We start from the raw sequence: 24668 nt of genomic DNA, 5'->3' as shown, positions 1-24668 counted from the left end.
TTGACAACCAATCCTCTATCCACGCTAACACCCTACCCCCAACTCCATGTCCCTCGACCTTCTGCAATAACCTCTTGTGAGGCACTTTGTCAAACGCTTTCTGAAAATCTAGAAAGACCACGTCCACCGGCTCTCCTCTATCCACCGCCCTAGACACATCCTCATAGAACTCCAGTAAATTTGTCAGACACGACTTCCCTTTAATGAAACCGTGCTGCGTCTTCTCTATCAAGCAATTCCCTTCAAGATGCGTCGCAATTTCCTCCTTAATGACAGATTCTAACATTTTACCTACCACAGACGTTAAACTAACCGGCCTATAATTCCCCGCCTTTTGCCTGGCACCCTTCTTAAACAACGGCGTAACATTAGCCGTTTTCCAATCATCCGGCACTTCCCCGGAATCCAGCGACGTTTGGAAAATAACCACCAATGCATCCACTATCACCTCCGCCATTTCTTTCAGAACCCTCGGATGCATTCCATCCGGTCCTGGGGACTTGTCCACAATCAGCCCCTCCAGTCTGTCGAGCACCGCCTTTCTAGTAACAGTAATGTCATTAAGACCCTCCAGTCCTACCACCTTTCTATCGCTAACACCCGGCAAATTATTCACGTCCTCCTCCGTGAAGACAGAAACAAAAAAGTTATTCAATACCTTAGCCATATCCCCATCCCCTACCACTAGGTCCCCTTTCTCATCCTCTAAAGGACCAACATTCACCCTAGCCAGCCTCTTCCTTTTTATATATTTATAAAAACTCTTGCTATCCTTTTTTATATTAAGCGCTAGCCCAGCTTCATAGTTTCTCCTACCCTTCCTTATCAACTTCTTTGTCAATCTTTGTTGACATTTAAACCTCTCCCAATCCTCTTCTCGCCCACTACTCTTAGCTACTCTAAATTCCTCCGCTTTGAGTTTAACACTTTCCTTCACCTCCTTTGTTATCCACGGCTTATTACCTCTCCTCCTACTATCCTTTTTGACCATCGGAATAAATTTCCGTTGAGCACCAAGAAAGATCTCCTTAAAGATCCTCCACTGCTCCTCAACAGACCCTCCCTCCAACGCGCTTCCCCAGTCCACATTCGCCAATTCTTCTCTCATCCTACCGTATTTCCCTCTATTCAAACAAATGACGCGTGTCCGGGAACCCACTTTCTCCTCCTCCATCTGCACCAGAAACTCCACCATACAATGATCACTCTCCCCAAGAGGATCCTTCACCACAAGGTCCCACAAGGTTTCTGAGCGGGAAGAGTCTCTCCACCTCTATCCTATCCATCCCATTCATCATCTTATATGTCTCAATGAGATCTCCCCTCATTCTTCTAAACTCCAACAAGTACAAGCCTAGTTTATTCAGCCTCTCCTCATAGCTCAACCCCCTCAACTCCGGTATCAGCCTAGTAAACCTCCTCTGCACTCCCTCCAAGGCCAAAATATCCTTGCGTAAGTACGGCGACCAAAACTGCACACAGTACTCCAGCTGCGGCCTCACCAATGCCCTATACAGCTGCAGCAAGACCTCCCTACTTTTATATTCAATCCCCCTCGCTATGAAGGCCAGCATCCCATTCGCCTTCCTGACCACCTGCTGCACCTGCAGGCTGGGTTTTTGTGACTCATGCACAAGGACCCCGAGGTCCCTCTGCACCGTCGCCTGCTGCAGTTTTTCGCCATATAGTAATAGTCCTTCCTACCATTATTCCTACCAAAGTGGATAACCTCACACTTGCCAACATTAAATTCCATTTGCCATTTCCTGGCCCATTCGCCCAGCCTATCTAGATCCTTCTGCAGACTCTCCACACCCTCCGCGCAATTTGCTGTTCCACCAATCTTGGTGTCATCAGCAAATTTCGACACCATACACTCGGTTCCCTCCTCCAGATCATCTATATAAATGGTAAATAGCTGAGGCCCCAGCACCGACCCCTGGGGCATTCCACTAGTCACCATCTGCCAATCCGAATAGCACCCATTGACCCCCACTCTCTGCCTCCTATTTGACAACCAATCCTCTAACCACGCTAACACCCTACCCCAACTCCATGCCCCCTTACCTTCTGCAATAACCTTTTGTGAAATCCCCCCCATGAATGTTTCCAACTTTGACTTTCACAAAGATGTACTTTAAAATTTTCTTTCTTTCAGCTGTTTCCATCAAGGATCCACCTCCAGGTTTGCTAACTCTCCTTTCAAACAAAGCTTTCACCTGTTTTAACAAGGATCTACCTCTAGATTTTCCAACTCTCCTTTCAGTATTCCTTTATCTTAAATGCTTTTGCACAAACCCTGAGATCCAGCCACTGATTGCTTTACAGACAATGGTAAGATAAGGGCGGCATGGTGGAGAGTGGTTGGCACTGCAGCCTCACAATGCCAGGGTCTCAGATTCAATTTGTGCCTTGGTTTGCACTTTCCCCCAGTGTCTGTGTGGGTTTTGCTCCAGATGCTCTGGTTTTCTCCCACAGTCCAAAAGATGTGTGGGTTGGGTTGATTGGCCGTGCAGAATTTCCCCTTAGTGTTGCGGGATGCATAGGTTAGATGGATTAGAGGGGTAAATACGTGGGGTTACCGGGATAGGACCTGGGTGGGATTGTTGTCAGTGCAGACTTGATGGGCCGAATGGCCTACTGCACTGTGCGATCTATGATTCTGTGATATTACAAACCTTAGAATCACTTCTGATATATTCTGGCTTTTCACTAGCCAGCTCCTTCTCATCTCTGTCTGTGGCTTCAATGAATAGTGAGCGTTCAATGAACAGAAAAGTTTCCTCTTTTCTTTTACCTTCATGCTCCCTGGGAACTTCTCTTAATTTCTCTGGTTCTTTTAGATTTTTGGTACTTGGTTCCTTGTCCCTTATTCCATTGTATGGCGTTTCTTCTAGCAAAGCTGTGGGAGATGTTCCCTCTTCCACTGCTAAGCTCCTTTTGCTCTGGGTTCTACTTAAAACTAACATCAAAAAGGTATTATCTCTAAAGGTGGCTCCTGGTTGCGAAGCAACATCTCATTTTCTCCCCCCCAAGCTTGTTTTTATCTTTCTCATTGTAAACTCAGTGCAGTAGAAACACAGTTTGAACTGAAATCAAAATCCTTATGTGTGCAAACAACTTTGTTTAATGTGAACCTAACTAGAATTTTTGTACCCTTTCTTATATAAAAACACAAAATTAAATCCACTTAAATCTTTAGCTTATTTCTAATATTTAAAAAGACAAATATCGATCATTTATATCTATCTCGGTTTCCTGACACACAAGCCACAGTGGGAACTGAAAATCCGAGTTTATAATCTGTCTGTGTGCTGCTTCTCACAGCAACATTGCAAACAGAAGAAAGATGGATATATGTTTAAAGTTTATTTATTAGTGTTACAAATAGGCTTACATTAACACTGCAATGAAATTACTGTAAAAATTCCCCTGGTGCCTGTGGGGGAATTTAATAAGGTCAATGCCCCTAACCAGCATGTCTTTCAGAATATGGGAGGAAATTGGAGTACCCAGTAGAAACCCATGTAGACACGAAGAGAACGTGCAAACTCCAGACAGTGATCTAAGCTGGGAATCGAACCTGGATCCCTGATACTGTGAGGCAGCAGTGCTAACCACTGTGCCACTGAGCCACCCATGATTCTAGATTGGTGGGCTGAGGATGGTCACAAACAATTGGGGTGTAAATTTGAGCACCACCCCTTCAACTCTAAAGCCTGATCTTGTATTGGATCTAATCTGTGAAAGGGGCTCAGTTATTGTTAATTAATTTCCTGGTCGGTCACATCCAAGGGTTTCTGTGAATTGCTTTTGTTAAACTTGCAGCACCACAGTGGACGATGAAGAGGAGATGCTATACGGAGAGTCTGGCTCAGCGCTGTTCAGCCCTCCTAAAGAGGAGCCAAGCCGTACCTCCCTGCCAACGGCTGAGAAAGAGACTTCGCACCTTAAAACGGAGCCCACAAACTGGTGCATGTTGGTGAGGGAGAACGGTGTCATGGAGGTGAGCATCTCAGTCTGTGCCTAAGGTTGAGTTGGAATGGTGTACAAGACTGGAAGGAGCCCAATGTCTTGTAACAATGTAGTTTAAAACTGCATCGACCTATGTTTTTATATCCATAAGGATAGTGCAATGAGGGATTGCTGCTGAGTTCTATAAACCTGAATTTCAGAACCTTAATGCAGAATTTTTTTAAAAGTGCTGTGGAGTTAGTCTCCGCTATACTCTCATTACCCTGAGCATTTCCCCTGCATTGGAGTGAATGGATAGCTATGATTTTCTCATGAAAATTGGTGTTTTTTGCAATTCCTAATGATGTTCCATAATTTTGTACCTCTTCACTTGCCTTCTCCATCACTCCCTGACTAATACATTGAGTAATTGGCCTCTGTGACTTGCTGCTGGAAATTGTGGAAACAGCCAAACAAAATAAGGTGTCAGGTTTGGCAGCACCGACAATTACATCGCGGAACCACATCTGAATTCAGCTCTGCTTTACAAAGAGTTAGATCCTTCTCTCCACCCCCAGCCACTTTTAAACAAAAAGGCACCTGCTTAACGGAAACCAATAATATATATGCTGGACAGCAGTGGTCCCAGCACAACTCCCACTTAGAGACAGTATATTTACAGCAGAGGATGAGCTAGTGGGAGGGCGATGGTTTCATGGTATTATCACTAGACTATTAATCCAGAAGCTCAGCTAATGTTCCGGGGATCCAGGTTCAAATCCTGCCACGGCAGATGGTGGAATTTGAATTGAATAAATATCTGGAATTAAGAATCTACTAATGACCATGAAACCATTGTTGGAAAAGCCCATCTGGTTCACGAATGTCCTTTAGGGAAGGAAATCTGCCGTCCTTACCTGGCTTGGCCCACGTGATTCCAAAGTCACAGCAATGTGGTTGACTGTCAACTGACCTCAGGCAATTAGGGATGGGCAATAAATGCTGGCCAGCCAGTGACTCCCTTGTCCCATGAATAATAAAAAAATGACCTGAATGCCTCTTTTGGATGTAAGTGTTTTTGGTGGTTGTGATTTCACTTCCCTGTGTTTCTGTGCAGATTTACCAGCTGCCTGACTGGCGCTTGGTATTCCTGGTGAAAAATTTCCCTGTGGGTCAGCGTGTGCTGGTGGACAGCTCTTCTGGTCAGCACGTGACACAGGGAGAGATAAAGAAGGAGGAGTTTGCCCGCCTAACGGAGATGCCATCAGTAAGAGAGGTCCTGCTGGTTGGACTCGGCAATCGACAGACCAGGCCTTTCCTTCTGGTGAGTAAGTTTGTGTCACTACAATAAATTCTATTCTGTATTTTGTACGTGTTCTGAGCTCGTGTAGCACATCAACAAGGCTCTCTGTGCAAATAGATTCCATTCTCTGTCATGAGCTTGTCCCGTCAGAGGTGGGGGATATAAACAAAATGCAGCAAGTCAGAAATAATATCACGGGGGGCTGGAAACACTGAGCAGGGTGGGTTGGACGGTAGGGATGACATCTCCAGCTGAGGGACTTCCTACAGGATCAGATGAACTGCTTGTAAAGGGGAAAGGAAGCAATGGGGGAAATAAAGAACGGTGAATGACTGACAGAAGGGCAGAGCAAACAGATGACCAAACACAGAGAAACCGATTGCAGTGAAGGTGAACAATGTTAGAAGAACCAGTTACTTCACTGCCATTTTCTCTTCAGGACTACCCCCATCACACCCATCTTGAAGTTTTGTTCTTCCCTTGAACATGATTTTGAATTGTCTGCTTTACTCTGTTTCCTCTTCATTTCCTTCTGTTTCTCAGTCTGCGTTTGATCGTTCAGAAAGGATGTAAACACATTGGAAATGGTTCAGAGAAGGTTTACTGAGTAATATTTAGAATGGGTGTGTTGTCTATGAGGAGCGTTTGTTCAGGCTAGGCCTGTATCCACTGGAGGTTAGAAGAGTAAGGGTAAGTGTGGGAGCAGCTGCATTTTCATAAGTTTTGGAGCTATTCACTCTTTTAATCCTTCCTTTATCCTTATGCACAATTATGAAGTAACTATGTGATCCTGCTGTGTATAATCTGTGCTATGGTCCTGGAAGACCCTGATTAAATTTTAGTGATGGCGAGTCAAGTCAGAACTCCTTGTCTGATCGAGACAGTTAGATATGGCCGGGGTGGGGCGAAGGAGACTTTGCATTAAAGTGTGATCCTGTTTACATTCAATTTTGGTCTGGAGCGGGGTGCCTTGCCTCTGGCTCTGTTAAACGTAAATGCCTGGGATTCAGTATTTGTAATGCTATGGTGGAACAGGCTCGAGGGGCTGAATGGCCGTCTCCTGTTTATATGAATGTGTGTTTGTCAAAATTCCATCCCTCCTGTTATTTATTCATCTCCATCAGCTATTCTTTCCTTCCTCCCTTTTTCATAGCTCTGTGTTTTTCTTTACAAGTGATGCCGTTTCATACTCTTGTCTGGACCTTGAAAAATTTATCAATTTTACTTCGAATTTTCACCCCTCTATCACTTCTACATGGTCCATCTCTGGCATTTCCCTTCTCTTCCTTGATCTTATGTTGCAGCTTTGTAGAACCTTAGTTAGGCCACGCTTGGAATATAATGTTCAATTCTGGTTGCCACACTACCAAAAGGAGGTGGAGACTTTGGAGAGGGTACAGAAAAGATTTAATGGGATGTTGCCTGGTATGGAGGGCATTAGCTATGCGGAGGGATTGGAGAAACTTGGTTTGTTCTCACTGGAGCGACGGAAGTTGAGGGCGACCTGATAGAAGTCTACAAGATTAAGGGGGACATGGACAGAGTGGATAGTCATAAGCTTTTTCCCAGGATGGAAGAGTTAATTACCAGGGAACATAAGTTTAAGATGCAAAGTTTAAAGGAGGTGTATGAGCTAAGGTTTTTTTTTAAACACAGTGCGTGTCTGGAACTCGCTGCCAAGGGAGGTAGTGGAAGCAGATATGAGGGGCTGATTACGAGGGGAGGGAAGAAGTTGGGGGGGGTGTGGTGGAATCTGGACAAATACGTGAATAGGATTGGAATAGAGGTATATGGTCCCTGGAAAGCTAGGGGGCTTTAGTTCAGACAGGCAACATGGTCCATGCAGGCTTGGAGGGCTGAAGGGCCTGTTCCTGTGCTGTAATTTTCTTTGTTCTCTCTGTCTCCATTCCTGGTGAGAAACTGTCCACCAGAATGCTTTTTTCAGCTCTGAAGAAGGGTCATCCAGACTTGAAGTGCTGGCTCTATTCTCTCTCCACAGATGCTGTCTGACCTGCTGAGAATTTCCAGCATGTTCTGTTCTTGTATGTGAGATGACTGACTATCCTTGGTGTTTGCTGCAGGTTCATGTGGAGCAGGAGCTTTTGATCTACGAGGCCTTCCCCTATGATGCACAGCAAAGCCAAAATAATTTGAAAGTTCGGTTTAAAAAGGTACGTAACAGCAGAGGAAGAACGACCCTGAAGTATCTCTCAAGTCAGCTGCTTCCATTCAATGAATGCTTATGATTAAGATGCATGCCTGTTGATTTATTCTTCAACAACTAATTCCATTATTTAGATTTACAATTTTCCTCCAATGGATTGCTGCCTGCAGGTTCTACCAGTGCCATAAAAATCGGAGTAATTAGTTATTCATCTTATTATAGTAAGTGTTGGAAAAACTCAACATGCCAGGCAGTATCTGTGAAGAGAGAAACAGAGTGAACATTTCCAAGCTGTTCCTCTGAGGAACTGCCCCAATGAAAAGTCAATTTTGACTTGAAACATTAACTGTATATCTCTCTCCAGAGATGCTGGCTGGGCTATCGAGTCTTTCCAGCATCTCCTGGGTTTTGTTTTCCCATGCTCATCTACTTGCACAGAATCCAGCAGATTGTGAAGCAGCTCCTGTCCTGATGACAGCTCCCCCCCTCGTAATCAGCAGTATCTCAAAGTGATGCCTTTCCTCTTACGTTTCCTCTCCAGGTGCCTCATAATATAAACTTCAGAGAGAAGAAGGTCAAACAGTCCAAGAAGGACAAAAAGGTTGAGAGTGCTACAGGAGAGGAGCAGATCATCCCAAAAGCAAGGGTCGCTCGCTTCCGCTTTTTTGAAGATATTTCTGGATACTCGGGGGTAAGAGCTACTATAAAAAGCAGAGTAAATTTTCCTTTATCTTTTTCTCACTAGGGGTCATAATTTGAGGATAACTTTTTTCTAACAGCATAAACCCCTGAATAATAAGGTACAAGCCTCCTAACCTACCCAAGCAGATGGTGCATTGTCTGTTCCAGCTCCCACAGCACTATTAGGAAGAAGTATAGGGTGATTTTCCCCAGTGTTCTGGTCAATATTTATCCTTTTTTACTGGAGTTTGTTTGTCTGCTTGTTCTTACTTGCAGTTTCTATGCATAGATTAATTATAAAGTGCTTTGGATATGCTGACTTTGTGAGGTTCTCCTCTAAAGCATTTTGACAGAAGTCTTGTTTTTTGAGAGATGACATAAATCAGCTGCACAATTCGGGGTTCCCAAATATCCCAAGCACAGTTAGGGTAGCATTCCAGCATTTAGTGAGAGGATATACAGCATGGTGGCACAGTGGTTAGTCCAAAGATGTGCAGGTTAGGTTGATTGGTCATGCTAAATTGCACCGTAGTGTCCTGAGAGGTGTAGGTTAGAGGGATTAGTGGATAAATATGTAGGGAAATGGGGGTAGGGCCTGGGTGGGATTGTGGTCGATGCAGACTTGATGGGCTGAATGGCCTCCTTCTGTACTGTTGGGTTTCTATGATTTCTGTGATTTTGCTGCTGCCTCTTAGCACCAGGGACCTGGGTTCAATTCCGGCCTTAGGTCACTGTCTGTGTAGAGTTTGCCTGTTCTCCCTGTGTCAGCATGGGTTCCCTCCCGCAGTCCAACGATGTGTAGGTTAGGTGAATTGGCAATGGGAAATTGAACCTACTGTCAGGGGACTAGCAGAGTAAGTATGGGGATAGGACCTGGGTGGGATTGCCATTGGTGCAGATTCAATGGGCTGAAAGGCCTTCTCCTGCACTGTAGGGATTCTATGATATGAGTCAATAAGTCTTCCATGCTGCTTAACCTGCTGAACATTCTAGATGTGGAGATGCCGGCGTTGGACTGGGGTAAACACAGTAAGAAATCTCACAACACCAGGTTAAAGTCCAACAGGTCCGAACATTCCAGATTCCAGGTAGCTGGGAACCAATAGCAACATTATTAGAAGTTTTGATTGTTCTGATTCAAGATGGCCGTGTGTTGTTCAAATTTCCATCATGCATTTGCTGATGGGAAAGCTGCAAGCTTTTAAATTCATTTTTGACATTTGACTCTTGCTGATTCCTAGTGACCACATCCCAGACGGCCCCTGAGCAGGTGGCGGTACGCTCGAACTTTAAGAACTCTTTCATGTGATGTGGGTGTCACTGGCTATTCCAGCATTGCCCATCCCCAGTCACCCTTAAACTAAGTGGCTTGCCATGGCATCTCGCAGGGTGTTTAGAATCGACCACATTGCTGCAGGGCTGGAGTCAGATGTAAGCCAGACCAGTTTTCCTTCCTGAAAGAAAATGAATGAACCAAATGGATTTTTATGTTGATGATAGTTTCATGGTCACCGTTGCTGAGACTAGCTTCCGATTGTGGATTTATTAATTGAATTTAAATTCCACCAAGTCCTGTGGTGGGATTTGAACCCATGTCCCAAGGGCATTGAACTCTTGGCCTCTGGATTACTAGTCTAGTGACATTACTCGTACTCCACTGTCTCCCCTCATTGCAGTCTATCAATTGTAGGTATATCCACGATGCTATTAAGGAGGAAATTCCATGATTTTGACCCAGCAATGGTGAGAGTTCCACATCAGGATGTGTGGGGCTGGGAGGGAAACTCTCAGCTGCTGGTCATGTGTTCCCACGTCTACTGTCCTTACACACTCTCCAGATAATAGAAATTATGGTTTTAAAAGATGTTATTGAAGGAGTCTTGGCAAGTCGCTTCAATGATTCTTGTCAATGGCATTCACTGCTGCCAGTGTCGGTGGTGGATCAAATGGTGTGGAGTTTTGTGAATGCTGCCTCTACCAGTTTCAATGCGCTGTTAATATCTCCTCTCCTCTGCCCTAGGTGTTTATCTGTGGCCCCTCCCCTCACTGGCTGTTCATGACTTCCCGAGGCGCATTGCGCTTGCACCCCATGACTGTTGATGGACCAATCGAATCCTTCGCACCCTTCCACAATGTCAACTGCCCCAAGGGCTTCCTATACTTCAACAAACAGGTATGGAGCAGAGCACTGGCACCGTAAAAATCTTCAGTCCAATCTGTGTCTCGCGAGAAGCTTCCTCCTTTCACAAGAGTTAATTTGATAAACATGAGAGCTCCTTAGTGCTCTTAGTAAAGGCACTATCTGGTGTTGTACATTCATACAGAAATCCCTGGTTCCATCCAGAAAGGCCTGCTGTTTTTAACCCAGGCCGTGCTCTATTGCATGGATTTATTTTGCACTTTCTCATTGTTTTTCTGACATAAATGCTTCCAACCATTTGCTATGTTTGTAGAAACATTAATTTTCTTTATGTGGTGTTGTCTTTTGTCTTGGACTGTCCTTGATATCAAGGCTGCATGTGACTGAGTGTCGCATCAAGGAGCTCTAGTAGAATTGGGCTCAGTGGGAATCAGGAGGAAAACTCTCTGCTGGTTGGAATCATACTCAGCACAAAGGAAGATGGTTGTGGTTTTTGGAGGTTAGTTATCACAACTCCAGGACATCTCTGCAGGAGTTGCTTAGACCCAACCATCTTCAGATGCTCCATTAATGACCTTCCTTCCATCATAAGTCTGAAATGGATGTTCATCATCGTTTGGAACTCCTCAGATACTAAAGCAGTCCATGTCCAAATGCACCAAGACTTAGATAATATCCAGGCTTGGGCTGACAAGTAGTATTAATGCCACCCCAAGTGCCAGGTAATGACATCTCCAAAAAGAGAGAATCGTACCAATGCCCTATGAAGTTCAATGGCCCTCACTGATTCCCCACTATCAACCTCTTGAGAGTTACCATTGACTTGAAACTGAATTGGACTAGCCTCATAAATACAGTGGCTCACATCCTGACTCCCAAAGCCTATCCACAATTTGCAAGGCGTATGTGAGGAGGGCGGTGAATTATTCTCCCCAGTGCAGTCCTTTTTTGTTATCTGCACACGTCTCCAGCGAATGTCAAATGAATAATGTTTGGGGATGAGAATACGTTTACTTCCACTAATATCCAACTCTAAACTCAGAGTCACAGATCAGTTGTGTTCAGGAGAGAGCAGACAATACTTGGGTCTACTAGCTTGTGTAATTCAGTAACACAGTGTGGAGTCTGTTTACATATTAACCCATCAGCAAAGCGTGGCTCTGTAAGCTCCTTATTGTTTTAAGTCTATGAAAGGCATTAATGTAATTGTTAATCTGATGTTGAAAATCCTGTCACCCCAGAATAAGGCTTTTTAAAAAGCATGCATAAAAGGAATTTTTCTTTCATATGTCTTTTCTCATTTACAATCCTGTAGGGTGATCTTCGAATTAGTGTGTTACCTACATACTTATCCTACGATGCGCCATGGCCAGTTCGAAAGATCCCACTACGTTGTACAGCACATTACGTATCTTATCATGTGGAAACTAAGGTGAGAAATGATGTTTTCACTGAATCTTGCTTTACCCCAGAATGTCTCTTTAAGCCAATGTTTTGTTTAATTAGCTTGTGGCAATGGTGTTGTCAGTAGAATTTCAGTAAAATACAATTGTGGATGTGTGAAATGTTTTACTACGTTCACTTGTAAAATGGACCAGTGGTACAGCTCCAGATTCTGCCCCTCAGTATTCAGGCTGTGTTTCTATAGAAACTATTGTATGTGGGGCCCCACAGATATGCACTTCCCCACAGTGGAGCACTATGGCGATTGGGAGTATTCTCCATTTCTGGCATCTATTATAGTGCTAATACCGACTAACTCATGGCTAACCAGGAACCAAATTGGAGGCTGCTGTAGTCTGTGTGACCAGGGAATACACAACATGGAGTATTAAGCCACCAGGAGCTCTGGAAAAGGGCTATTTTATTTACTTAGTTTCATTTAAAATTAATTTTGGTTCCTTCACCTTTGAACCCAGTGAGTTTGTAACTGTCCGGTCCTGTCACCCAGTACATATCATAATGGGGAGCAGGAGTAGATCATTTGGCCCCTTGATAAGACGATATCTGATCCAATTATAGCCTAAACTTTCCTGCCTACCTCCTATAACATTTGACTCCCTTGTCAATCAATTGTCTTACTAACTCAGCCTCAAAATTATCCAATGACTCGGTCATCTCTCTGGGGAAGTCCAGACTAATAGCCCTTTGAGAGGAACAATTCTCCTCATCCCCATCCTAAATGGGAGACACCTTATTTTTAAATTGCGTCCTTTAATTCTAGTGCCTCCTACAAGTGGAAACATCCTCTTAGCATCCATTCTATGAAGATCCCTCAGGACTTGTTGCAGTAAGATTGCCTTTAGTTCTTCAAAACTCCAGTGGCTAGATTGGATTCTTCTTAACATCAATATCCAACCCTCCCTTAAACGACAACCCTTCCAACTCGGAAATCAGTTAAATAAACCTTCTCTGTACTGTTCCTAAAGCGGTTAAATTTTTTAAGTAAGAAGTGCAAAATTATACACAACACTCCAGATGTGGCCTCACTAAAGTTCTGTATAAGTGTAGCAAAACTCCTTACTTTTATATTCCATTCCCCTTGCAATAAACACAAACCCTCCATTTTTTATCTTAATGTTGCTGTACCTGCATAATATTTGTTGTGATTCGTATGTCAGGGCACCCAGATCCCTGTGTACCAGAATTTTATAATCTCTCCGTTTAAATAGTACGCTGCTTTTTTATTCCTGCCAAAGTATGCAAGTTCACATTTTTCTACATTATACTGCACCTGACAAATTTTTGCCCATTCACTTAATGACTCCTGAATCTTATGTGTCCTCTTAACTTCCTCTGACATCCATTTTTGTGTCATCAGCAAATCTACCAACCATACATTCAGTCCCTTCATCCAAGTCTTTAATAAAAATGAAAAATAATTGCAGCCCCAGCATTGATACCTATTTACGAATTTTAGATTACTAACCCAAAAATGGCCTGTTTAACCTTAATTGCTGCTTGCTGTTAGCTAACCAATCTGTTACCCCCACACCATGAACTCTTATTAAAAATTTATTGTCTACCGGTTCGACCTTATGCTTATTGTTCAGGGGCCTTGACCTTAACACTTCAAAGAAAATCCACATAATCAATAATGAACACTGTGAAAATGTGTATTTTCCTCCAGGTGTATGCAGTAACGACAAGTGTGACAGAGATTTGTAATCGGATCCCAAAGATGACAGGGGAAGACAAAGAGTTTGAGAACGTTGAGCGTGGTGAGTAAACCCAAACCTGAAGGAAGATGCTTCAGTTTGATGGGGAGGGGAATCTTGATCTCTGAGGAAGAACAATTTTTTGTGCTACTTGGTGTCTGTAAAGGCAGTTCACTGGTAGCATGCTGCAGGAAACTGGTTCTACAATTGTGCCTCCAAAGTTCTAGTTGGAACGGAGGACTTTGATGGTGTTAAACATTGAAATGCTGCGGTGTCCTCCACCATGTGTATTGGAGACATATAACTTGACTATGTTGATAACATTGCGGCTGTTACTGTGTCCACTGCATGGCAAAGGTTAAGAATCAAAGTTTAGTAGTCAGGAATAAGGGATAACTTCATGATCAGAAAAAGTCTGGTCTATAAAATAATGAGGGGCATAAGTAAGGTAGATAGTCAACATCTTTTCCCAAAGGCAGGGGAGTCTAAAACTAGAGGGTATAGGTTTAAGGTGAGAGGGGAGAGATACAAAAGGGACAGATGGGCAATTTTTTCACACACAGGGTGATGAGTGTCTGGAACAAACTGCCAGAGGTAGCAGTAGAGATGGGTGCAATATTGTCTTTTAAAAAGCATTTAGATAGTTACATGGGTAAGATGGGTGGAGAGGGATATGGGCCAAATGCAGGCAATTGGGACTAGCTTAGGGGTTAAAAAAGGGGCACAATGGACAAGTTGGGCCAAAAGGCCTGTTTCCATGCTGTAAACCTCTATGCTGCATTTATTGTGAATCTTGATTTGCCATTATAGGTAAAACCTAGCTTGACTATTGATTGAGTTAATTTGTATTTTTATTGGTGTGAGTGGGTGGGTATGGTTCGATGATCCCTTGTTGCCATGAATTACTCTCAGAACAAAGGGAGCTATTGAGGAAGGGGGCTTTTTTAATGTGAGAGGGGTTGTTGGGGTTAGAATGTCTGCCAGAGATATGGGTGGAAGCAGATTCATAATAGCCTTTAATAAGGAACTAAATACGTCTTTTGGGAAAAAAATAAGAAAGGGGCAAGGGAATAAGACTGAGTAAACTAACAGAAGCACAGTGAACTGAGTGGGCATGAGGTATGTTGTAAAGCCACATGAGAGTCTGTCTAGTGAAGGAGATGGGGCAACATCCTTCAGTTGGTGTGAATGAATGTGGGAGCAGTAGCCTCCCATTGGTATTAGTGGAGAAGAGTAAGCCTTTGCCCCTTTGACACTGATGCCTTGTTCTATTGGCAGATGACAGGTACATCTACCCAATGTTGGAGAAGTTTTCGATTCAGTTGATCTCGCCCGTCAGTTGGGAAGCCATTCCCAATACTAGGTGAGTTAAAACAACACCTGCACACGCACACTGCTGCAACCCCTCCCCTTGGTACAGAGGTGCTGAGGCCAAAGTAATGTGAATCTTCTGATACTGTGGCTGAGATCACAAACCTCTGAGAATGGGCCAAGAATTTAAGAAGTATTTACCAAACAGGCGTGTTAGGAAGCACGTCATCAGTTTTTATTGTAAACAAAAGCACCACTTTTTACAAGATTGGTTACACCAGTGCTGCCTGAAAGTCAGTTGTAAGTGTTTGAGTCTCCTTGTTTTGTTTCCTTTTCAGTCTGGTATAAAAATTATATGAGCATCTCTGGTTAGGCCAGGACTTACTACTCATTCGTAATTACCCTTGAGAAGGTGGTGGCGACTTGCCTTCCTGAACCGCTGCAGCCCCTGTGGTTGGATAATTACACTTCCAGAGAGTTTATTACAGTAATGGTTGCTTTTACGATACACAGAATCTGTGTTTTACTTCTGATGATATAGTCACGTGTTACAACATTCCTGTAAGCAGATAAGTAATTGGGGCGGCATGATGGCACAGTGGTTAGAACTGCTGCCTCACAGCTTCAGGGACCCGATTTCGTTTCCTGGTTTGGGTCACTGTCTTTGTGGAGTCTGCACATTCTCCCTATGTCTGCGTGGGTTTCCTCTGGGTGCTCTGGTTCCCTCCCACAGTCTGAAAAACATGCGGGTTAGGTTGATTGGCCACTCTAAATTGCCCCTTAGTATCCCGGGATGTATAGGTTAGAGGGGTTAGCAGAGTAAATGTCTGGGGCTGTGTGGATAGGGCCTGGGGTGGGATTGTTGTTGCTGCAGACTTGATTTCTTCCTCCCTTTAGCGATAAACATCCCCAGAACACATTGTTTGATATTAGATAGGTTGTGTTTTTTGACATCCAATTTATCTGAAACACTTTTTGTGCCCTTTTCTTTTCTTTAATCCTTTCCAGGAAGTTAGAAGAATTTGACAATCGTAGGGGTGAGGTGTAAGTATGAGCATTTGAACCTATTGGGTGGCCTGGACTTTAACTTACGAGAAAAACAAGATTATTATGTTCTGACTGGAACGATGGAGGTTGAGGGGCGACCTGATAGAAGCCTACAAGATTATGAGGGGCACGGACAGAGTGGATAGTCAGAAGCTTTTTCCCAGTGTGGAAGAGTCAATTACTAGGAGGCACAGGTTTAAGGTGCGAGGGGCAAGTTTATAGGAGATGTACGAGGCAGGTGCTCTTACGCAGAGGGTGGTGGGTCCCTGGAACTCGCTCTCAGAGGAGGTAGTGGAAACAAATATGATAGTGAGTTTTAAGGGGTGTCTTGACAAATACATGAATAGGATAGAAATAGAGGGATATGGTCCCCAGAAGGGTAGGGGGTTTTAGTTCAATTGGGCAGCATGTTCGGTGCAGGCTTGGAGAGCTGAAGGGTTTGTCCCTGTGTTGTAATTTTCTTTGTTCTTTATTTGCAGCTATTGGTGTAAAAGATTCGAAAGTCCAATGTTTAACATTTGATGATTAGGCTGTTGATTGTTATATGTTTGCTCGTTTTCCTGTTTCAGCCATTAGCATTAATGTTTAGTTCCTTGAAGTGGAAGGATTCTTCCTGCCACGGAGGGATAGATGCAGAAACAGATGAGGAATAGAGGGATACAGGTGGTTGGTCTAGATAGGACAAGGTGTTGGTGCAGGCTTGGAGGGCCGAATGGCCTGTTCCTGTGCTGTATTGTTCTTTGAGAGGCTGAAAATTGCTCCATGTTCTGGTTTCCACGGGCCCTGGTTTTCTGCCCACTATATTGAATGAATACAAAACCACAGGCTGCGGGCTCAGCACTGCTCAAACTGAGCTCCCTTTGCAAAACACTCCTTGCAGGGAGCTTCCTGTCAGGTGGTCATCCCAAACATGGGGTGGAACGAAACTCAGTGTTCAGAACATAGGCAGCAAGTTTCAGTGATGAACATTCAGCGTGCCTGCTTCTGTACACACTCCTGAACCCCGTAACAGCTGTAGTGACACTGCTGCTGGTTTTGTGAACAGTTGTAGAACAACTTGTATTTATATTAGACCTTTAACCCCTCAGGGCACTTCACAGGAACGTAACCAAGCTACATAAGGAAATGTTAGCTCAGATGACCAATATTTTTGTCAACAAGGCAAATTTTAATGACTATCTTAATGGAGGAGCGAGAGAAGCAGAGACATTTGGGAAGGAAATTCCAGGACATCAGACCCGGGCAGCTAAAGGCAGGGCTGACAATGGTGGATCAATGGAAACTGAAAAGCCAGAATTGGGGGAGTGCTGAGATCTGAGGGTTGCAGGATTTGAGGAGATTATTGAGATGGGGAGGCATAAATGTGATGGTTAGAATTTTAACACCATAGAACTAGGAGCCTGTGTAGGTCAGTGCTGATGGCTGCAAGAGCCTCATGGTGAGTTGAGCATGGGCAGCAGTGTGCAGGCGAGCTCAGGCAGGCTTTTCCAATTTTCTATTTGCACACAATTTCTCCATCAGTTCCTCTGACTCCCATTTGTGATTTTGTGTAGGATTGACATGGAGGACTGGGAACATGTAACCTGCATGAAAACCGTATCGCTGAGGAGTGAGGAGACTGTGTCAGGACTGAAAGGTTATATTGCTGTGGGAACATGCCTGACACAGGGTGAGGAGGTTACGTGCAGAGGCCGGGTGAGTGAGATGGTTATCATTCACATTGCTTGGAAAGAATCATTGTATTCACAGAATAAAACAAAAGGGTAACTTTTGGACCTGTACTGTTAACATTATCTAAATCTGTTCATGGCATCAGCTTCCCATTCTGTACAGTTCAGTGAAAAAACCTTTTAAAAAACATGAAAATACTCTGAATTGTGTGACTGCACAGCTCTGTGCAGCAGTGGTTCGTAACACCTCCGCTGTAGAGATTGTGGGTTTGAAAGGTACTTTGAGTTTTGCTGAGTTCTTGCAGTGCATCTTGAAGATTGTGTACTTGTGTTGTAGATGGTGGACAGGCTTTGGGGAAATCAGGAGATGAGTTACTCACCGCAGGATTCCCACCTCTGATCTGCTGTTATAGCCGCAGTATTTATATATCTAGTCCAAATCAGGTTCTGATCAATGGTAACCTCCAGGATGTTGATAGTGGGGGATTCAGTGATGGTAATGCCATTGAATGTCAAAAGGGTGATGGTTAGATTTTCTCTTCTTGGGGATGGTCGTTGCCTGGCACTTGGCATGAATGTTGCTTGCTACTTGTCAGCCCAAGCCTGGTTATTGTCCAGATCTTACTATGTTTGGACATGGATCGTGTCAGTTTGCATAGTATATATTTTAGTGCTGGTGTCTCTCGGCTGTTGTACTTATAAATACTGGGTCTGCAAGAGCAGAGGCTGGAAATTCTACCACCTATCACCAATTCAGCACAAGTCAGAAGTGTGACTTGCTTTGATGAATGCAGCCGCAATAACACTCAAGACGCAGGGAACAATATCAGAGGGAGGTTCAGAAGTGATGTTAGGGGTAAGTTTTTCACTCAGAGGGTGGTGAGTGAATGGAATCGGCTGCCGTCAGTGGTGGTGGAGGCGAACTCGCTGGGGTCTTTTAAAAGACTTCTGGATGAGTATATGGGGTTTAATGAGATTGAGGGTTATAGATAGGTCTGTAGGTTGGTAGGTGTTGATGTGATCGGCACAACTCGTGGGCCGAAGGGCCTGTTTGTGCTGTAGTGTTCTATGTTCTATGTAACATTTACACCATCCTGGGTAAAGCTGCCCGCTTATTTGGTAACCCATCCACCAGTGATAATAAATGGCAGCCGTGAGTACTGTATACAAGATACATTGCAGAAACTCAGCAAGGCTCCTTCAACAGCACCTTCCAAACCTCTGACCTCTGCCTCCCAAAGAGAGGAAGGGTAACAGGCAGTGGGAACATCACCACTTGCAAATTTTTTGCCAGACCAAAAGGATCACCGTTCCTTCACTGTCGCTGTGTCAAAATCCTTCCTAACTGCACTGTGGGTGTACCTACACTCCAGTTCAGGAAGGCAACTCATCACAATCTTTTCCAAGTGCAATTAGGCTGGGATAATAAATTCCGGATGGAAGCCTCATAGGACTGAAGATGTCACCTTCCAAAACGGTGCTTCTACAATGTCCACCATGTTCCTGAGCTGAAGTTTCCCACTGTGCTTGACAGAGCCCTCAACCCAACTCTCCTACCTCACTGCTTTTCCTCCCTCCCAGAACCATGACAGAGTCCCCCTTGTCCTCACTTTCCTCACCAGCCTCCACGCACCCTGAACATTCTCTCTCTACCTTCTTTTGGGAAAAAGATACAAAAGTCTGAGGTCACGTACCAACCGACTCAAGAACAGCTTCTTCCCTGATGCCATCAGACTTTTGAATGAACCTACCTCACGTTAAGTTGACCTTTCTCTGCTCTCTAGATAAGACTGTAACACTACATTCTGCACTCTCTCGTTTCCTTCTCAATGACAGTATGCTTTGTATAGCATGCAAGAAACAATACTTTTCACTGTATCTTAATGCATGTGACAATAGTAAATCAAATCAGTTCATTTGCCAGATTATCCAGCATCGTTTCTGCCAACTCTAACGTGATGTTACCACTAAACACATCCTCCCCTCACTCCCCCTGTCAGCATTCCACAGGGACCATTCCCTCCAGGACACCCTGGATTCCTCCATCACACCCAACGCTTTCCCATGGCATCTTCCAATGCAGTTGCAGAATAAAGAAAATTACAGCACAGGAACTGACCCTTCGGCCCTCCAGACCTGCACCGACCATGCTGAACTAAAGCCCCTTGCCGTTTCGGGTACCATGTCCCTCCATTCTCATAAGAACATAAGAAATAGGAGCAGGAGTAGGCCATCTAGCCCTTCGAGCCTGCCCTGCCATTCAATAAGATCATGGCTGATCTGAAGTGGCTCAGTTCCACTTTCCCGCTCTCTCCCCATAACCCTTAATTCCCTTGTCTGTCAAAAACCTATCTACCCGTGACTTAAATATATTTAGCGAGGCAGCCTCCACCACTTCAATGGGCAGAGAATTCCAGAGATTCAGCACCCTTTGAGCGAAGAAGTTCCTTCCCAATTCCGTTCTAAACTGCGCCGCACCCGCCCCCCCGTCTTGAGGCTGTGCCCTCTAGTCCTGCTGTCCATTCTGAGCGGGAAGAATCTCTCTACCTCTACCCTATCCATTCCTTTCATTATCTTATACGTCTCTATAAGATCCCCCCCTCATCCTTCTAAACTCCAACGAGTACAGACCCAGTCTATTTAGTCTCTCTTCATAGTCTAACCCCCTCATCTCTGGTATCAGCCTAGTGAACCTCCTCTGTACTCCCTTCAAGGCCAAAACATCCTTGCGCAAGTGCGGCGACCAAAACTGCACACACTACTCCAGCTGCGGCCTCACCAGTGCCCTGTACAGTTGCAGCAAGACCTCCCTGCTTTTATGTCCTATCCCCCTCGCTATAAAGGCCAGCATCACATTCGCCTTCTTGATCACTTGCAGACTGGGTTTTTGCGACTCATGCACAAGGACCCCCAGGTCCCTCTGCACCGTAGCATGCTGCAGCTTTTTGCCCTTTAAATAGTAATCCCTCCTACTATTATTCCTGCCAAAGTGGATAACCTCACACTTGCTAACATTGTACTCCATCTGCCAGGTCCTCGCCCACTCGCTCAGCCTATCTAGATCCCTCTGCAAACTTTCCACACCGTCCGCACAATTTGCTTTTCCGCTCATCTCATCCTAGTCATGAAGGTGTAACATCTGCCCCTTTACTACTTCCTCACTATTCAAGACCCTAAATCCTCCTCCAGGTGAAGCAATGATTCATTTGTATTTCCAGTTTAGTCCATTGTTTTTGCTGCTCCCAGTGTAGTCCCCTCCATGTTAGGGAGACTAAACACAGACTGGGTGACCACTTTGTGGAACACCTTTGCTTAGTCTGTAAGCATGACCCCAATCTTTGGGCTGTTTGCCGTTTCAACTCAGCATCTTGCTCTGATGCTCACGTTTCAATCTTTGGGTTGCTGCAGTACTCCAGTGAGGAACAGCACCTCATCTTCTGATTAGGCACTTTACAGCCTTCTGGATTTAGCATTGAGTTCAACAGCTTCTGAGCGTGAATTCTGTCCCCCGTTTCGACCATTTCTCTTCTTTCTTCCCCCAACTCCCTTCCCCACACAGGGACGATCTGTTCTTGTGTTTTACTTTGAGAGAGCTCTGTCCATTGTTCTGCAATGAACACATTCTGACCTTTGGGCCACTTTAACACTATCATTAACTCTCCCTTTACTTTGCCTCTATGATATGTCAGCCCAATCCCGACTGAGTTCCCAACTGTCCCTGGCCTGTTTTGCTCCCCCTCTTCCACAGTATAAAATCTGTTGACTTTCTAATGCTCTTCAGCTCAGCCAGAGACCCGGGTTCAATTCCCAGCTTGGGTCACTATCTGTGCGGAGTCTGCACATTCTCTCTGTGTCTGCGTGGGTTTCTCCCGAGTGTTTTGGTTTCCTCCCACAGTCCAAAGATAGAAACATAGAAACTAGAAGCTGGAGGAGGCCATTTGGTCCTTTAAGCCTCCTCCGCATTCATTTTGATCATGGCTGATCATCGAATTCAATATCCTGATCCCACCTTCCCCCAAATCCCTTAACTCCTTTAGCCTCAAGAACTGTATCTAATTTCTTGAATATTCTTGAAATCTGATAATGTTTTGACCTCAACTACTTGCTGTGGTAGTGAATTCCACTCATTCACCACCCTCTGGGTGAAGAAATTTCTCCACCCCTCAGTTATAAAAGCTTTGTCCCTTACCCTCATACTGTGACCTCTAGATTCCTCCACCATTGGGAACATTCTTTGTGAATCTACCCTGTCTAACCCTGTTAGAATTTTATTCTCACACTTCTAAATTCCAGTGAATATCATCCTAACCAACTTATCCTCTGTCTTATGAGGAAAGACTCAGCCTGGTAAACCTTTTCTGTGCCCTCTCTATAGCAAGGACATCCTTCCTCAGATAAGAACAACAGAACTGTACACAATACTCTAGATGTGACCTCACCAACGCTCTATACAATTGCAGCAAAACATCTCTATCTCTATACTCAATTCCTCTCATTATGATGGCCAACATACCATTTGCCTTTTCTAACTGCACGCTTACATTCAGAGACTGATGCACAAGGACTCCATGGTCTCATTGAGTATCCATCTCTCTAAATTTAATTTAACCCGTTCAAGTAATAATCCTCCTATTATTGCTACCAAAGTGGATACCCTCACATTTATCCACATTATACTGCATCTGACATGCAGATGCCCACACACTCAGCCTGTCCAAATCATGCTGAAGCATCTCTGCATCCTCCTCACAGCTCACCCTCCCACCCAACTTTGTATCATCTACAGAATTGGAGATAATACATTCAGTTCCCTCTTCCAAATCATTAATATATAATGTGAACAGTTGGGGTCCTAGCACAGATCCCTGTGGAATCCCACTAGTTACTGACTGTCAAACAGAAATGGACCCATTTCTGCCAACCTTCTGCTTCTATCTGATAACCACCTTTCTATCCATCTCAAGACCTGCAATCCCATGTGTTTTAACTTTACATAGTAATCTGCTATGTGAGACCTTGTCGAAAGCCTTCTGAAAGTCTAAATAAACCACACTCGGTCAATTCTATTAGTTACATCCTCAAAGAAGTCCAATAGATTTGTCAAGCGCGATTTCCCTTTTGTAAATCCACGCTGACTTTGTCTGATTATACCACTGCCTTCCAAATGTCGAGCTGTGAAATCCTTGATAATGGCCTCTAGCAACTTCCCCAGTACTGACGTTAGGCTCACTGGTCTATCATTCTCTGTTCCCTCTCTGTCTCCCTTTTTGAATAGCGGTGGGCAGGTTAGGTTGATTGGCCATGCTAAATTGCCCATTAGTGTGAGAAGGATTAACAGGGTTTGTGAGCAGCTGAATGTGAAATCCAGCTCCTTACTAATGTTTCTTGAGAAATATGTTTCAGTGGAGATTCTGTTGGACCAATGAGTGTGTGCATCCTTTACCGGTTGTCTGTAAGAGGAGATTCATTACTGGTTGGTCGCTGTCCAAAATGTCTGAGAGTTGAATCAGCCAAAGCTGTGAATCCTTGCAGATCCCACTCAGGCTCCTATAGATTTCACAGACAGTGATGGACTGGGGATATTGAAAGTTCCTTGAGATGTCCTGTGAATTTCAGCATACCAGAATAAACCAATGGTTCTGTTATTTCTGTTTGTTGTTTTTTTTCTGTACAGATTCTGATCCTGGATGTGATTGAAGTTGTGCCTGAACCTGGCCAGCCTCTGACCAAGAACAAGTTCAAGGTGTTGTACGAGAAGGAGCAAAAGGGCCCAGTGACGGCCCTGTGTAACTGCAATGGTTACCTTGTCTCAGCAATCGGACAGAAGGTAACCACTGTTCCTTCCTCTTCCTCCTCAGTGTACCATCAGCACCGTCCTTGTGTAGTCTTGTCAATGAGTACATAAGCATGTTATCCCTTATCAATGCTTTACTTACCTGCCTATCCCAGCAGCTGAGTAATGTGTTTCTTGATTTTCAGAAGGCGTTTGACAAGGTGCCTCACGAGAGGTTATTACAGAAGGTCAGGGGGCATGGAGTTGGGGGTAGGGTGTTAGCGTGGATAGAGGATTGGTTGTCAAATAGGAGGCAGAGAGTGAGGGTCAATGGGTGCTATTCGGATTGGCGGTTGGTGACTAGTGGAGTGCCCCAGGGGTCGGTGCTGGGGCCTCAGCTATTTACCATTTATATAGATGATCTGGAGGAGGGAACCGAGTGTATGGTGTCGAAATTTGCTGATGACACCAAGATTGGTGGAATGGCAAATTGTGCGGAGGGTGTGGAGAGTCTGCAGGAGGATCTAGATAGGCTGGGTGAATGGGCCAGGAACTGGCAAATGGAATTTAATGTTGGCAAATGTGAGGTGGTCCACTTTGGTCGGAATAATGGTAGGAAGGACTATTACTTACGTGGCGAAAAACTGCAGCATGCGACGCGCAGAGGGACCTCGGGATCCTTGTGCATGAGTCACAAAAACCCAGCCTGCAGGTGCAGCAGGTGGTCAGGAAGGCGAATGGGGTGCTGGCCTTCATCGCGAGGGGGATTGAATATAAAAGTAGGGAGGTCTTGCTGCAGCTGTATAGGGCACTGGTGAGGCCGCAGCTGGAGTACTGTGTGCAGTTTTGGTCACCGCACTTACGCAAGGATATTTTGGCCTTGGAGGGAGTGCAGAGGAGGTTTACTAGGCTGATTCCAGAGTTGAGGGGATTGAACTATGAGGAGAGGCTGAATAAACTAGGCTTGTACTCATTAGAGTTTAGAAGAATGAGGGGAGATCTCATTGAGACATATAAGATGATGAATGGGATGGATAGGATAGAGGTGGAGAGGCTCTTCCCACTCAAAGGACAGAGGGCACAGCCTCAAGATAAAGGGGGGGGGGGGTGCGGTTTAGAACGGAGTTGAGGAGGAACTTCTTCACTCAAAGGGTGGTGAATCTCTGGAATTCTCTGCCCGTTGAAGTGGTGGAGGCTGCCTCGCTAAATATTTTTAAGACGCGGGTTGATAGGTTTTTAATAGGCAAGGGGATTAAGGGTTATGGGGAGAGGGCGGGAATGTGGAACTGAGCCACGACAGATCAGCCATGATCTTATTGAATGGTGGGGCAGGCTCGAGGGGCTGGATGGCCTACTCCTGCTCCTATTTCTTCTGTTCTTAATGTGGAGATTGTCAGCATAGGAGGAGACTTGGTAAAGTGAAATCTCTTGTGGGCTGATTTCACAAATATAGATCATAGAATCATA

At 44.6% G+C, this 24668-nt stretch overlaps 1 protein-coding gene across 2 annotated transcripts in view; it reads left to right on the top strand.

Annotated features, from left to right (window-relative positions):
• Positions 1 to 24668, top strand: part of cpsf1 (cleavage and polyadenylation specific factor 1) — a 102276-nt gene that overhangs the window by 60267 nt on the left and 17341 nt on the right. The window contains exons 22-32 of one of the 2 annotated variants that reach the window (XM_080213890.1): positions 3829 to 4006; positions 5072 to 5278; positions 7339 to 7428; positions 7963 to 8112; positions 10123 to 10275; positions 11558 to 11674; positions 13373 to 13463; positions 14679 to 14763; positions 15720 to 15755; positions 17312 to 17453; positions 23103 to 23255. In XM_080213890.1, the coding sequence (XP_080070016.1) occupies positions 3829 to 4006; positions 5072 to 5278; positions 7339 to 7428; positions 7963 to 8112; positions 10123 to 10275; positions 11558 to 11674; positions 13373 to 13463; positions 14679 to 14763; positions 15720 to 15755; positions 17312 to 17453; positions 23103 to 23255 (1402 nt within the window). The remainder of the gene's footprint in view (positions 1 to 3828; positions 4007 to 5071; positions 5279 to 7338; positions 7429 to 7962; positions 8113 to 10122; positions 10276 to 11557; positions 11675 to 13372; positions 13464 to 14678; positions 14764 to 15719; positions 15756 to 17311; positions 17454 to 23102; positions 23256 to 24668) is intronic. The other variant, XM_080213901.1, reaches the window with a different exon arrangement.

This window comes from Carcharhinus amblyrhynchos, chromosome 2, assembly GCF_965287045.1.
Source record: "Carcharhinus amblyrhynchos chromosome 2, sCarAmb.v2.hapA, whole genome shotgun sequence".
NCBI classification, from domain to species: Eukaryota; Metazoa; Chordata; class Chondrichthyes; order Carcharhiniformes; family Carcharhinidae; genus Carcharhinus; species Carcharhinus amblyrhynchos.
This window is presented reverse-complemented; position numbering and strand designations above follow the sequence as displayed.